This window comes from Glycine max, chromosome 6 (genome assembly GCF_000004515.6).
Source record: "Glycine max cultivar Williams 82 chromosome 6, Glycine_max_v4.0, whole genome shotgun sequence".
Lineage (NCBI taxonomy): Eukaryota > Viridiplantae > Streptophyta > Magnoliopsida > Fabales > Fabaceae > Glycine > Glycine max.
In genome coordinates this window covers 6,973,897-6,990,448 of record NC_038242.2, presented here as the reverse complement: position 1 = coordinate 6,990,448, position 16,552 = coordinate 6,973,897, and the positions used below count along the sequence as shown (strand labels likewise).

The following is a 16,552-nucleotide window of genomic DNA, read 5'->3' as shown; positions in this document are numbered from 1 at the left end:
TCTTTTTTTAACAATCCTCCTTTAAAAGCTTTAATAAATAGGTTAAATTACTCATTTGTTTGATCTTTATAATTTAAAAGTAGTTTTTTTAGTCTTTATAATTTGCATTTTAATTCTCTTTTAATCCTTATAGTTTTGGAAGTGATTTTTTAGTTCTTATGAATTGTATTTTAATTCTCTTCTAGTCCTTATAGTTTGAAAGTGATCTTTTGAGTTTCTATATTTTATATTTTAATTTCATTTTAATCCTTACCATCAAAATATGAGTAATATTATCAATTATAATTAACTACAAAAATGTTAATAAGTAATTCATAACTAATTTACCGTAAGATAATTTATAATAAAAAAAATAATCGATAATTTATAATTAATTTGTAGCTAATTATTTTTATATATATTTTTTGTAGTAAAGACTAAAAGGTAATTAAAATACAAATTAGACTAAAAATATCACTTTCAAATTATAGAGACTAAAAGAGAATTAAAATACAAATTATATAAGGACTAAAAAGAACACTTTTAAACTAGAGAGACTAAAAGAGAATTAAAATATAAACTATAGAGACTAAAAAGTCACTTTCAAACTATAAGGACTAAAAATGTAAGAATTATGAAACTATAAGGACCAAATGAATAATTTAACCTAATAAATATATAATAATTAATGAAATATATATTATAGTAAAAATATATATATAATTTTCAATGATTATATATTAATATTTTTAATAATATTATTGCCATTAATTATGATATAACCCAACAAGATATGTATACCAATTAATAGATATGATAAAAATTATATTTGTATGTCTTTTTATCAATTGTTATTAGCTAGGTTAATGATATGCTTTGCCTATTATTATAAGTTTCATTTATCTATTTATATATCTAATTATTAAGATTATATTATAAACATATTTATATATAATTGTTATAAAATTTGATGAATTTTAATTATTAGGATAAAACATGTTTTAAGTTTATATATTTACATCGAATCTTTTGTTTAGTTCTCAATCTTTCATATTTAATAATTTAGTCCCTCAATTTTATATATAAAAAAATAATATATTTGTAGTCCATCATCACAACCAAGTAGAAAAAAAATATAAAAATTAAATAAGTCCAGCAACTAAAATCATTTTTTTTTTTATAAATTTCAGGAACTAATTACACAAAATGAGAGTTTGAAAACTAAAAATAAGATTCATAAAAAATATGTGTCTAAAAACTTATTTTATCCTAGTTATTATTATATCTAATGAGTTTGTTTTTCTTTTTGATAGTGAAATGATTATCTGTTTGATTGTTAGTGTGATTGTGTGATCAAAAAGTTTTTCAAAACTTACAACAAAAAATTAGTATGAATTTTCTTTCCTATATCATTTGAATAAAAAAATAATTTTAGTTTTACCTATAAAATTAGTAAATAATTTAGTAAAAGCCATTGATTATTAAATATTTATTGGTTAGAGGTTAGATATTTAAATAATTAAAGTAAAAAAAATCAACCCCTCTTTGATGCATTCCTGGATCCGGCCCAGGATAGATTATAGATTATAAATATATTTTTTAATTTTTAAAAAGTTTTTTTAGTTCCTCATAAAATATTCTTAATCAAATATATATTGATAAATCTAACCAAATAATTACATCGCTCTGTCATTGGCTCTTCCTAAAACGCACACATGTACAACTGTGTTTGAAAAAAACGTGTTGAAGGCAAGTAAATATACAACTCAGACATCAACATGCACCTGCTAAGTGTTAACCTTTTCTTTGAACATCCTGTCACAGAAATCTGAGCACTCTTGATCTCTGAAGGGTGAGAGGTTATGCCTGAAGGCTTTAGAACTGAATGCAGAGAAGGAAAATCACAAATGCTATCGAAAAAGATCTGGGAATGACCACATTATAAACCTTGCGAAAATGTCAGAATCCAGAAATTCAATATGTGCAGCCCGACCTATTATAGAGTCCAGATTCTTGCCTTGGGTAGATGCATCAAAGTTGACATCACAGCGCATGAAGACTCCACGTTGCATGGAGTTGGCGCGGATTTGGTCCAAACAAGCATTCAACATCTCTAGGAACAGCTTACCCTTCTTTGAAGTGTCACGTGAAGCAGCCTGGCATGATTCAATTCTAGCAGAATGGTAAGGCACATAACCATCCTGAAAAATGTCATATTAGTTAACACCAAACCAAGAAGATTTAATTAAAAGCAAATGTAAAGAGAATTTGAGGCAATGAAAAACATGGGAAAAGGTTAAAAGGGAAGGAAATTTCACTTCCTCCACAGAATAATGCATTACCATACTCTGCCCCCATGCTTTAATATCTTAGTACTTATTAAGAGAATCAAGTTCATCTGTCAGCATAATGTAATGCTAACGAAAAAACTTCAGAAGCTTGTTTTCATGCAGTTTGGATTTAGATCCACAAAAAACACAAGACTGTAGAATTCACTTCATTATGTAACAGAAGAGCACTCTTTGCATGCAAATTAATATGTTTTAAGATCCACAAATAAGGACCAACTTTACACAGACTCGTATTAAACCCATGATGATGCTAACGTATAAAACCCAACAGCTGATAAGAATGACAGTAGATAACATTCCTAAAAATGATTTTAAGAAACAAGAAGAGAAGGCAATACCTGAGGGGAAGATAGCAGAATAATATTCCTAAAATGTTCCAAGGTCTTCTGCTGAAAAAAGGAGAGGGGAGGAAAGAACTCTATTAGAACCTCATCAAAATAAATAATTCCATATGATATATAAATGATTCGTGCAGTTTTCAACTTTAGGAATTAACTTCCCGTAACTTTGTGAAAACTTATCGATTCTGATAATTTTTTATCATCCATTTCATTTTCACTACCATCCTTGTCCTTGCATTTTCCTTTCCATTAACTTTTAGTTTAACTGTTCATACCAAAAATAGGCAATATGCACTTGCACAAAGTAACCATTGAAACATTTGTCAAACATACAGGCCTGGATGACAAATTGAAATTTGAGGGGTCCTATTCATTCGTTTTCCCCTAAAAGAAAAGGGCATTCACATGGAAATGGAAAAGATGGAATAAAATAAACCAAATATTATACCATTGATGACATTTTATATAATGCATTTCTCCATAAAGCACCACTTGGCTTCAAAGAATTCAAAACGGAAATCATGCATGCCAGAGTTTAAAAATAACATCAACATTACTTATGAGTTATTATTTTCAAAAACAAAGAAACTTTACAAGAAAATGTAGATAATATTCAGTAACTCCAATTTGATATCAAAATTGGAATGCCGAATCAAAATAACACTTGGAATTTTGGATTTGGACCTAACTCAACCTTACAAAACCAACTTGTAAGATGAGGACTGTCCAACCTTTATAAACTTTTTTTAAATCATATCTATAGTCAATGTGGGACCTAAGATGGGATCAGAGCTTAACCTTCTTTTCCCTCTGTAGTTGCAGCATTCTTCTCCTTTTTGATCGTAAGCTTCTTCAATTCTTCTTCTGTTGCCGCAGAACATTCTTTGATTCTCCTTTGGTGATCTTTTGCGTTTGTCATGGATGATTTTGTTTCTTTTTCCATTGCTTTGTTGTTGCAAGAGAACCAAAGAGACAGAAAATAAGAAATTGGGTGAATGGGAAATTTGAGAAGTTTTCGACCATTTCTTTAGAAACAAAATCATCCAAGATGGAAACACAAAAGATCACCAAAGGAGAATGGAAGAAGTTTCCAACCATGACAACAGAAGAATTGAAGAAGCTTACGATTAGGAAGGGTGAAGAATTGAAGATTGCCACAACTACAGAGGGAAAAGAAATGAAAGTTAAGCTCTGGTATCATCTCAAGATTTACAAAATCAGCTTGTAAGGTGAGGGTTGTCTCCCATTTATATACTTCAATATGGTCATATCACTAGTTGTGGGATCTCCAACACACACTACCTCTTGCTGATGACTGAACATCTCGAACATGAAGTTTGCAAGACTAGACATTTGCAGATGGTTTGATAATGGCCTACTAGCGGGTGGCATAATAGGACCAACAACAATTGTTAGGATAGGCTCAAATATCATCTTATAATTTGTGTGTTTGAACCTAACTCAACCTGAAAAACTAGTTCATAAGGTGAAAGTTGTCCTCTATATACTCTATTTTGACACCATCTCTAATCGATGTGGGACTTGGGTTTTTCCCAATAATAACAAGTGCTTATAATATGATAGTATGATTGGTAAAAAGTACATCCCACAATAGGTTATTCAAGCAAGCAAGACTAATAGTTCATGTCTGTCTCATTTTATTCAACCATTGTAGGACACAATCCCTACCTTACACAGTTTATAGAGAAATGTATTTTGGAAATCTGGATCATCTGTGAAAGTGAGTTGATGAATGCACTGTGTGCCTTTTAGCTTCTTCAGAAACCACAATCCAGAATTAAACAACGAGTTTGAACTATAAAGATACCCTAAGTGTGGACCAGATACTGAAACATATGTATATAGGTGACATAGAAATGGCTCCATTATGCTATCTGCAAACACAGGACAAGACTTAGCACCAAATGTCAAACTGATGAACAGCATTGCTTCTACAATTATGACCTACCTGCTATCGCTGTTCTTATAATGAGATTACCAATAGAATGTCCAACAAAACTTAGCCTAATATCTCCCAGACTCCCATATCTTGATGCTTTGTCCATTTTGCTTTTAAGAAAAGCAATAACTTCCTTAGCTAGCCTATGTCCCATCTCTCTGAAGTCTCCAAATGTTTTATCTTCATTAGCCTCTGACATCAGAAAATCTACTTTGGGATCTATCAAAAGCCATTGATTCCGGACAAGTCGTAGATCTAGATGATGCCCCTAAAACATTTTAAGTGACAAAGAATAAGCATTGAATCTACTTTATAACCAGATACTGAACAAAAATATAGATTTAGTCAATCAATATTGGTCAGCATTCTCAATGCAGTTCTCAAACGAGAGTGATATACATGTTATGTCTATGATATGCATCCTATGTTATCAATTTTACCATTTTTTAACATAGGAGAGTAAGCAAATCAATCATTTGCAAACAGCATAGCATTGTTCTATCTGGTCTCAGTTTATGTCAGCTCAACTGTGCCACAAAAACTGGCATCCTTCTATTTTCAGTAAATGTTCGAGAGATAAAGTAAGGGTAACATAACACGTATTTATTTTAACTCTTTCTTTTATTATTATTGAAAAAGTTACTTTAATTCAATCATCAGAAGAAAACCAAGATTTACCCATCCTCTTAAATAATTCTGTACTTTAGGTTTTTAAAGTTAATGTCGTATACTAGATATCTGATAAACTTGATCGTGTTGAACAGAGTTTACTTTATCAATTAATACCCTTCCCTATATTACTATAACTACACTAATTAGATCAAGTACTAGTACTAATAGACAAGCCCAGGCCCTGGCCCACTAACAATAAAACAAAGCCTGTTAAAATAAGAAAACGGGTCAAGAAAGATATTCTAAGATAATCCAAACATATATCTTGAAATGTTTCTAACCCCCTCAAGTAGTAAATCCACAAACATATGACAAAGAACACTGCTTATCTAGCCAAAGAACATAGGCAGGCTGAATCACAAAACCTTCAATTCAGTATAGAACTCAACAACCTTCATCTGAATCCTATGACAGATCCAAACAGCTAAACAGAAAAGAAGAGAAGAAACTACAGACCATTTGTTGTCAATAAGAAGACAAGAGAAAGTCAACACAATGACAAAATTATAATATATTAAAATTAAAAATATTAGTATGTCCAGAAAATAATCAAACACAATCAAATATATCTTAAATATTTTCTAATAATATTAATGCTACTGATGCAACCATTCTTTAGTATACCAATCTTGACAAATAGTTCGTAAGTCAATGAAGGTCAACTTTACCTGGTAATGGCCTACAAAACCAAATCAGATAACGGGACAGGCCTATTTAACTTCATGTTTCTAATGAATTACGATTTTCACTTTGTTTAACCCAGGGTCTGATCTGATTCAAGGATCTTTTTCTGAATTTTTTTATTGTTAAACCAACTATTTTAAACCCAAATAGGGTTTTGGGTTTGTGAGCTAAATTAAAAGTTACGCAAACCCTACCTGGTCCTATTTAGCCTTGTTTGATGATTTAGGCCAGGATAGTCCATTTTGACAATGCTACAAAGAGTTCAATGGTATATTATGACTTGACACCGACTTTCTAAAAATAGGTGGATAAAACTAACAAGCTCAAATCCTACATAAAAAAAAAGGTATAGTTTTTGCAATAAAATCCACGAGACATGCCTGAAACCCATGCACAAAGACAACAATCTTCAACACACGAGCATTACTTTGTGGTGCAAATTTCTTGCCTATAGTATCAGAGCTGAGGCCAATTGGTAAGCCATCTGAATCTATACTCCCAATATGTTTCAGTAATGAATTTGCACTTGGACAATGACGGGGTACATTCATCACATGTTCAACAATCACAATTGGAGTATGCAAGAGATCTCCAAATATCTGCATGTCTTGAACTGAGCGGTTGTTAATCTGCAAAGCAGTGATCAATATTTTGTTAATAGGCCATATGTAAATGTCACATATTCAAGTTGATAGATTACCCGCATTTGTTCAATGCTCCTTCGATGAAGTTCAGCACGTGTAGTCGCTGTCTGAAGAGGCTGTATGATTAATCAGAAAAAAATGTAAGTCTATTGCATCAAAACTTGTTTATTTTCCCCATTTTCCTTTTCTCAAAGCGACTTGGGTGATAATGAGAATATGAAGGAACACACAAGCACTTACATCATCAGGTAACTTCCACAAACTGGAAACTCGTCTGTGTACACCGCGATGGGAAGACTCTTCACTCTTACTGTTTATGTAATGATGAGGCATCTCTACCTTAGAATATAACATCCATATTGACCATTCAGCTTTCCGGTCCTTCGCCCATGAATCACATAAAAATCCTAAAATCTTTGTTTTGTTATCCCTAGGAAGATGTAAATATTTGCTTATTAAACAAGGTTAAGATAAAGTTTAACGATGATACACATTTGAGTATGAGCCATGCAAAGACCACAACTTCTAATTCTCAGGCACTAAATTGGATCAATCTCATGTTATATTAATTTCAGCGTGTGCAATCTTGAATGCAGATTAAATTTTCAAAGTATTCATGTGGTATTATCTTCTGAAACCAGCCATAGAATCATTTAGCAACTTCCTCAAATTGTTTCATCTACTTAATAATAGTCTCAAAACCAAGTTATAGACCCATGCTAGTTGAAAGGCAGTAAGAAAAAAGAAAAACAAAAACTACACCCATTAATCAAGCTACGATTAAAACTGTATCAAAGTTGTTAAAATTAAGTTGGAAAAATGAAAAATAAATTTAAAACATGAATCAGATTCAAATGCAGAATTTAAAAAAAAAATCACACATCTTTGTCGAATTGTAATGAATCTCATGACACAGGATAAGAAGCAAACCTATGGAACTTTAAAAATATTTTCCATAAATATAACAATTGATCTCCTAATGAATGAAAACAGTCCAACAGTTCATTCTGAGACAGGGAATGGAGTTTTTCAACATCCAGAAAATCCAGAGCTTCATTTCCTGCCTGTACAGGAGGACAACAAAGAATTAAAAAAGAAGAATCTCAAAAACAATATAAATGCAAAACAAAAAAGTATTCCTATAGAATGAAATAAAAGCCAAGACCTTAAGACCATTTTGTGGCTTGCCTTGTCCGACAACTTCAACATTTATTGCAAATTGATTTGCTCGCAGCACAAAATTTAATAACTTCGTATTACTCATTATTGACACAAACTCTGAAATATCTAAAGATTCATTAATTGCTTTGCTGGTTTTTTGTAGTTCTTCAAGCAATATATCACGAGAAGTTAATAATGCTTTAACAAGCAAGACATTTTTCATATCTAGAGAAGTAACTCCACCAAAGCCCTGATCAGCCACACAAAACATTCAGTTAATGCTTGAAAAAGAATGTCCGAAGATAGAAAACACAATAGGATATAGTTTTAAAAAAGAATAACAATCTGCATCATCTTTGATTACTAAACTACAAATGCAAACATTGAAGTTACCATTACTTATGTAGGTAAATCATTTTAACCTCATTTCCAGAGCAGGTGCAATTCTTTTTACTAAGTATCTGAAGGTGTAAAACCTCAAAATCTTATTTGCCAGTTGATGGTGTAAAGAAGTAAATGCATATCATGGTCTCTGATATCCAGTACTTCATTCCTTCTAAGGAAAACTTAAAAGAAGTCTATCGGAAAATAAATAAAGGAAAATACAGTGGATTAATGACTCGCTTGGGCAAGAGATGTGGTGGAAGAATTTGCACAGGATAAATTTTGATAATTGCCTAGACATGTGGCAGCGGGGGAGAGGTGTATGGAAGATTCAGTTAGAGAAAGAGGTATTGGGTGGGATTGGCCATTCCTAAGGTTGACATCTCTTGGAGTCTATCTAATATGAAATTTTCATTTTTAGGGCTTCCAGATTTTGTTTATGGTGTTACGGGCTAGTCTCCATTCTCCAATCCTGTTTTTAGGGCATAAAATTAGTTTATATGAAATTTACTCTCCGTTAAACCAAAATATCAATCATAATAGATTGTATTTAAGAGAAAATTATTGTTAAGATGTTGTCATTGCATGGTACACTTTGAGTATGACCTAGAAAAGATAGAATTAAGTACAAAACAAAAAACAAAATTCACTTACAAAGAAATATGTGCATGTGCTTCTACCAAAAAAAAAAGAAAAAAGGAATAGTTCATAGGTGAATACATGCGCATAAGAACTGTCTCCCTTTTTTGACTGTAAAATTGAGGGCAGTTAAGTCATCATACTAGCCAATTTGTATTGTTTGGATACTTAAAAGTGGTCGCGGTGCTGGTATCCAATACTGTATTGTTTGGATACTTCTCAAATTCTTTGGGATACTTCTTGCTTACATCTTTAAATTAGTTCTTCAACTTTTGTATCAATACAAGAAGAATACCACAGCGATTATATATGTTTTATTGTAAAGTGAAGATAACTTTTATAGTGTGTTTGGATGAAGCAATTCAACAGGGAAATTCATTTTTTCAAGGAATTTAAAAGGATTTATGATAAAATAGTTTGTTTGGATAGAATATTTGAAAGGAGATTTAATTTTTAGTATTTTTATGAATCATTTTGATTGACTAAAACAGTGAGATTTTAAATTCTCTCAAAAAATAAAGAATTTGAAATTCTTTTTTGGAGATGCTAACTCTAACTCACATTCTTGCTCGCAATTCTTTCTTGCTCAACACTTGCAATTATGGGTGACCAAAGTTTTTATGACCGACATCGACATAAGTTGTTTTTCACTGACGTTGGCCGAGGTTTTTTCGGTCAGAATTTTTTGTATGATGTCAATCAGAGCTATTTTTGCTGATATCAGCTAAGATTTTTTTTAGATGATGTTGGTTAGGGTTATTTTCTCACTGATGTCAGTCATAAGAATTTTTTTTACTAACGTCGGCCAAGGATATTTTTTGGCTGTTGTCATCCAGATTTTTTTAGTTGATGTTGACTAATGATTTTTTTTACTGACATTGGCTAGATTTTTTCTACTAACATCGGTCATGACTAACTTTTGAGTAGATACCTGCTTGGATTTTTCAGTCCATGTCAGCTAGGTTTTTCCATCCAACATCAGTCAAAACTATTTTTTAACCAACATTCGTTAGGGTGTTTTGATTGATGTCAACAAGATTTTCTTAGCCAACGTCGATTAGGATTTTTTTTGCTGACATCGACTAAGGTTTTCTACTAACATCAGTCATAGCTATTTCTTAACCACATTAGCTAAGGTTTTTTCTACTAACACCAACTAGGTATTTTTGACCGATATCAGGCATGACTATTTTTAGTCGACATCGACTAGGTTCTTTCAGTCGACATCCACTAGAGTTGTTTGGATCGACATCGGTCAAAGCTATTTTTTAGTCAACATCAGCCAAGACTATTTTATAGCCGATGTTGGCTAGAGTTTTTTGTCCGACATTGATTATGGCTATTTTTTGCTAACTTAGACTAGGGATTTTTCGGCCAACATTGACCAATGATGTTTTTCAGCCGAGGTCGGATAAGTTTTATTAGTCGACATCGACTAAGTTATTTTTTAGCCGATATTGGGTAGAGTTTTTTTGTCAACGCCTGCTAGGGTTTTTAAGGCCGATGTTGGTTAGTAAGGGCTATTTATCGACTGAAAAATCCCCAAAAGACATCGACCAAAAAATCCCAAGCAGACGTTGGCTAAAAATAGCCTTGGTCAATGTCATTCGAAAAGGCCTTAGCCGGTGTCGGTCAAACAAACCCTAGGCAACATTGGTAAAAAAACCTAGCCAACATCGGCAGAAAAATAGACTCAATCAATGCTAGCCAAAAAATAGTCTCGACTAACATCAATTGACAAATATTCCCGACATACTTTGACAAAATAAACCCTATTTGATATCAATCGAAAAATAGCCTTGGCTGATGTCGGTTGAAAAATATCCCAGTTGTAGTCAGGTAAAACAACCCTAGTTAAAATTATCAATAATTTGTATTTTTAAATTATTAAAAATTGAAAAATATTTTTAGTTAATATTTGAAAATTAGATTGTGTTTGTTTTCTATAAAGTTTAATATTGAAATTTCATCTATTTAAAATATAAAATTAAAATTTTGCATATGGAGAAAATTGAATTGCCTTATCCAAACAAAGAGTTTAAAAGTGAAGAAATTTGAATTGATTTATCCAAACAAAACATTTGAAAAATGAAGGAAATTAAAATCAAAGCAATTCAAATTCCCTAAAATTTTAAAATTCCTGATTCAAACACAAGGTTAAAGTATTGATGTACTTATTATAATTCAGGATGTGTTTTTATGTTGATATTGTATTTATTTTATATATGTTGTATATCATGTCCTATAAATTTTAGTTTTTCAACTTTTGTAGAAAAATACCACAGCGATTATATATGTTTTATTGTAAACTGAAGCTAACTTTCGAAGTATTGATGTATTTATTATAATTCAGGATGTGTTTTTATGTTGATATTGTATTTATTTTATATATGTTGTATCTCATCCATGTCATGTCCTATAAATTTTAGAAATTTGTTATGTTCATGTATCAGACCAATGTCATAACAGAGTTCATATCTGAATCCATGCTTCCTAGATAGATATAAATCAAGCAAAGAGCACAAGCATGAAAGAACGCAAGGAAATGCTTGCAATAAATAATTTGCACGAAATCAACTTGATCAACACTTCAATGGTGATTATCAAAAAGAAACATCCAATGTTTTAGAACATACTTGATTCAATGTGTTGCAACTTTTATCAATATTTTTTTTTGAAACAGAACTTTTATTAATAATGACTTCACTGTTGGCAGAGTTGCTGAAATGGATCAAATGAACAGGTTACTCTATGTAATCAAGGATGCATAAAAAAATAGCAATCAAAGCTGCTCTAAAATAAACTTCTGAATGGACAAATAATGCTAAAATCAAAGTCTAGCAGATTCAAACTGGAAATAAGACCATCTGACAAACCTGGGCAACTCCAAAGCAGATGAGTAAGAGGCAGCTTTCAGTAGAGTGACATGTATACTTACATCAACAAGCACTGCATGTAAAGCATCAAAATGGACAGGACAATAAGAATGCAATCCTATAAGAGCTTTAGGAGGAATTCGGAATTCATGGATAGCTGCAGGGGAATCATCCGGAGAAGCTTGCATGTCGGCACTGTAAATGATATACTCCAATCAACAATCAACATGTCAATTTCATCTAGTAGATAGCAATGAAAAAGGAAGCAAGCATTTGTCTGGATCATATAATAGGCCAATGAATACACTATTTTTGTGACTCACCCAACCTCAGTTGCGGGAGCATATCTAAGCTCAAATTTTAAAATAACAGCAGTTGTAGCTAAATCCTGCAAATATGAGCCACATAAAGCAGGTCAACTTGATAAGGATATTGAACTAGAGAAAAGGGAGCTATGAATACTGTAAGTGCTAAGCTACTTAGTTTCTCATAAAAGGTTGATTAATCCTTAATGTTGGTTGTTTTAGGTCCCTCCCCTTTAGCCACAGATGCAAATTAACTGTGTATTTTCTTTTTCCAATACTTCTCAGTACACATGTGAAAAATAAGCACATGTAAACCTCAATCTGATACTCAAGTCCCAGCCAATTAGTTCCATATTCATTTCCCTAACAACAAGTACCAATAGAAAGCATACAATTCAGTAGATGTAATGTGTTACAATATCCTAACTCAATGCTTCTACTTATACTCATATTTAGGTCAATAAAGGTCCAAACTCATTAGCAATAAGGCTAATAACCATAATATCTTAACCCTTAAACAACAACCAATATTTTAAGGCTAATAACCCTAATATCTTAACCTGACTAAACCTGACTAATATTATGATTAATCCTTGAATGAACTTCTTAGAATTTGGACTTGGGCCTAACTCAACCTTGCAAACTAGCTTAGTGGGATTGAGTTAGACCCAAACCCAAAATCTAAGATGGTATCATAGTCTATCTTAGCAATTGTTGTTGATCCTATCGGCCCATCTACTATTGCAGATATCCAATTTTGCAAACTTCATGGACGAGATATACTTGGCTTGAGTTGGAGATCTCACATCGACTAGTGATAAAGTTAAAATAAAGTATATAACCTTACAAGTCGGCTTTGTAGGGTTGAGTTAGGCCCATTCCCAAAATCCAAGAGAACTAATTCATAATAAATATGTCTTGGGTTGTGGCTCAAATGTTGTCTACATCAATACATACACGTGTATGCAGTCACACAATGTGCTAGCATGTGTATAAACTAATTTATAACACAATTGATATGCCAACCAACATGGTATGACCTAGGGAACCTTAATAACAGATACCTGCTACCCAAGATACAATTTGATTCCCACAAGATGCCCTATCACTTTATTACACATGGAAAGAAAAGAAATGACAGATTGACATTACCACAAATTCACTACAGGATAAGTTGAACACGATCATCATATACAAATGAACATCCTGCCTAGCGTATTTTATCCGAAAAGACTGTGTTGAGAAACTATTATCCGTATCATCGATCCTCCATACACCATATATACTGCTAGGATCCATATCAGGAGCTGCAGAACCCAAGATTTTCTACCTCAGTATCACTTTTGCATATAAGAAATTTTTTCTCTTATAGTTTTCATTTTAAGAAAATGTTATATCCGAAATATATATATATATATATATATATATATATATATATATATATATATATATATATATATATATATATATATATATATATATATATATATATATATATATATATATATATATATATATATATATATATATATATATATATATATATATATATATATATATATATATATATATATATATATATATATATAATATATATATATATATATATATATATATATATATATATATATATATATATATATATATATATATATATATATATATATATATATATATATATATATATATATATATATATATATATATATATATATATATATATATATATATATATATATATATATATATATATATATATATATATGGTGTGTGTGTGTGTGTTAAAGAAGAGGAAATAGAGGCATAATTAGACTAAAACCGTGTGTTTTAGGACACCACTCAACTGTGGGTTAAATAATTTGGAAACTATAATAAAAATATGGTGTTGAGAAGTATATTCTCCATATGCAAAACAGATCATGAATCCTGGGTAGGGTATAACATATAACCCACCGAGTTTACTCGCACAACCCCACCAGAGCATAATTTTGATAAGTTACCTTCATATTGAACAACACTAGCTGGAATTCCGAAAGACATATTTTCACTGTCCTCCCATCTCACAGTAATCTTAATCCGATACCATCTATATGAAACAACACATACATCAGTTTATCAGGTTAGAAATGCAGATAAAAAAAAGGTAAAAAAATGAATGTATATACAATATACCCCTGCTTAAAAAGGTCAAGATTGTGAAACCTCTGAATATAGACACCAATCTCCCGTACAGTTTCCAATGTTGCCACCGACTTGACCTTCGCAGAGCGTGGCATTACATCAGGTAAACTCTCTACCGGCCAGCTTCAATGTTTCAGACCAACAAAACATCCTCCCCTAGTTGCTGCTGCATCATGCGTATACCACAATAACAATAACCAGCACACACATCTCTCCCTTTTAGGTAATATTACCAATCATGGTTAGCAGCAATTAGCAAATTCTGGTGCCCCTTTCAAACATTGACACATCTCAAACACCCCCTAATTATTTACCAACAAAACTCATCCGTTGATATGCACATTTCATGGAACAAGCAGGAGCAGGCTATTGAAACTAAACCTGCAAGTACATATGATTAGATTAGAGTAATTTTAAATTTATTATATGATTAACCATGATTAATCAAAAGGACAAAAATGGGATTTGATCATTAATATGCGGTAAACAATGACACAGTAGCAGGCGAAAAGAAATTTCGCAATTATGACGTGAAGCTGGAAAAATGAAAAGAAATAGCGCCAACAACTAACAGTGCAGCGCAGCAATACAGAACAGTGAAATTAATCACGTATCCCCTCGACAATGACATGGCAATCAACAAAAAAGGAAAGGGAGAGAAAACAAAGATCTGAAAGGGAAAGGGAATCATATTCTAGGGTTCGTAATTGCCGCACAATATGGGTATTAACAATGATGTTTGGAATGAAATTGGATGAATGGAGGACTGAACCTATCTCCAATTGTTCATCATGTTGTTGTGTGGATTTGTGACGGTTCTTTATGTTACGATCACTGAAACGAAAAATGAAAATGATGCGTTTCGATTGTGAAATGAAATGAATGTTAATCGTTTCCTTCGGCACTGTCATCACCAAAAACACACGTAGCCTTTTTTTCTATTTTTCGCAATGCAATGGACGTTGGTTGAATCCAACTCAGATGGACATGACAAATCTTATTAAGCGGTAAAGCGGAGTCAAATTCAAGTTATATCTTTATTTCATTGACGAGGTCCTTTCTTTTCACACCTTTCTTAATGTTGTTATATCTTTATTCCTCAAAAATATTTTTCAGGATGTATATTTAAAAATATGTAAATATTTCATAATTTAATTTTTGAAAAATATTTTGTAACATTCCAAAAATTAAATTTCGAGATTTATAAAATAAATCCAATTATGAAATTTAACTTTTGTCCTTTGGTATGTTGTAAAATTTTGCCCATTCAATAAAATAAATTTTGGAATTGTATTAATTTAAATATATGTTCGATGAATAATAATACAATTAAAATTACTTAATAAATAAGATAGAAAACACAAAATTATTCGATAAAAGGAAAAAGTCAAATACTAAAATATGCATCAAATACAAATTAAATATTAAAAAAATATAAGTCAACTACGACTTTTTTTCTTTCTCTAATGAATCATATTAATATTAAATTTCTCTCTGAATTATGAGACCAGACTTCATAACATTGTGTATAACCTATACTGGCATAATGGTGTCAGTCCGCAAGATATTTAATGCCTCTTTGCACTAATTAGTCTCGTTTATGAGCATCATCAATCAAGCATGGACTAAAATAACTTGAAAATCATCTAAAAATAATGCGCTAACGGAAAAAAAAAAAAAAAAGATAACATTTAAGGATGAAATATAATGTGATTGTCCTAAAATACAAAGTAAGAGTAAATACATATACACTTACAAAAAACGATTAGAGCCACTTGAACGTATATGTAAGTAAAGGTAAATGCACCCCATGCATACATATTACGTGTCTAAAGATTGCAAAAGAATTCCAAGAATGCAACATATGTGGCATTCTCGTTAGTAAAAACAATGTAACCCACCAACAAATGCAAGAGAAAAGTTATCGCCAAATACTCAAAGCGTTGATCATGCACGTGTACCTTGTACATATCTCGCAATAAACTAAATTGGACATCTGATCTTAGGGTTGCAAAAGTCTTTGTGAATGCCTCAGACATGGTGACCTCAAACAGCTCTACCAAGTACAAACAAGCATCATCTCTAATTAAGGATGGTAATAGATACTACTTCCCATACATCAGTAAATATAAGAAAGATGAGACATCATCTTGAGTGATGGTCATTTCCTAACTGAGAGTGGAAGGATTAGGTGACCTTATGCTACTATTAACCAAAAGTAGACAAGATGCCCATGTCCTCTATGTGGTAATTGCATTTCCTAACGATTTGGCTTGACTATATTAACTAAGGGTATTAATTTGATGTTTCTTTAATTGGTTTCCTTGTTAAGTAACTAATAAATAATTATAGGCAATCGTTATCTCATGATATAG

The 16,552-nt window shown here is 31.5% G+C and overlaps 1 protein-coding gene across 3 annotated transcripts; it reads right to left on the bottom strand.

Annotated features, from left to right (window-relative positions):
* Window positions 1-1,614: 1,614 nt before the first annotated feature.
* LOC100785676 (protein FAM135B) lies at window positions 1,615-15,158 on the bottom strand. Of its 3 annotated transcripts, none has more exons than XM_003527811.5 (16): window positions 14,950-15,158; window positions 14,169-14,558; window positions 13,997-14,082; window positions 13,149-13,303; window positions 12,015-12,079; window positions 11,692-11,886; window positions 11,452-11,536; window positions 7,797-8,042; window positions 7,562-7,695; window positions 6,872-7,061; window positions 6,688-6,747; window positions 6,368-6,616; window positions 4,641-4,899; window positions 4,361-4,566; window positions 2,669-2,719; window positions 1,615-2,180 (listed from the first exon to the last, which is right to left on the bottom strand). In XM_003527811.5, the coding sequence occupies exons 2-16, from the start codon at window positions 14,270-14,272 to the stop codon at window positions 1,890-1,892; spliced, it is 2,376 nt and encodes a 791-aa protein (XP_003527859.1). In that variant the 5' UTR covers window positions 14,273-14,558; window positions 14,950-15,158; the 3' UTR covers window positions 1,615-1,889. The 3 variants fall into 3 exon arrangements, with proteins under 3 accessions (XP_003527859.1, XP_006581472.1, XP_025984640.1); XM_006581409.4 differs by having other exon boundaries at window positions 2,669-2,716; XM_026128855.2 differs by having other exon boundaries at window positions 14,199-14,558.
* Window positions 15,159-16,552: the final 1,394 nt, after the last annotated feature.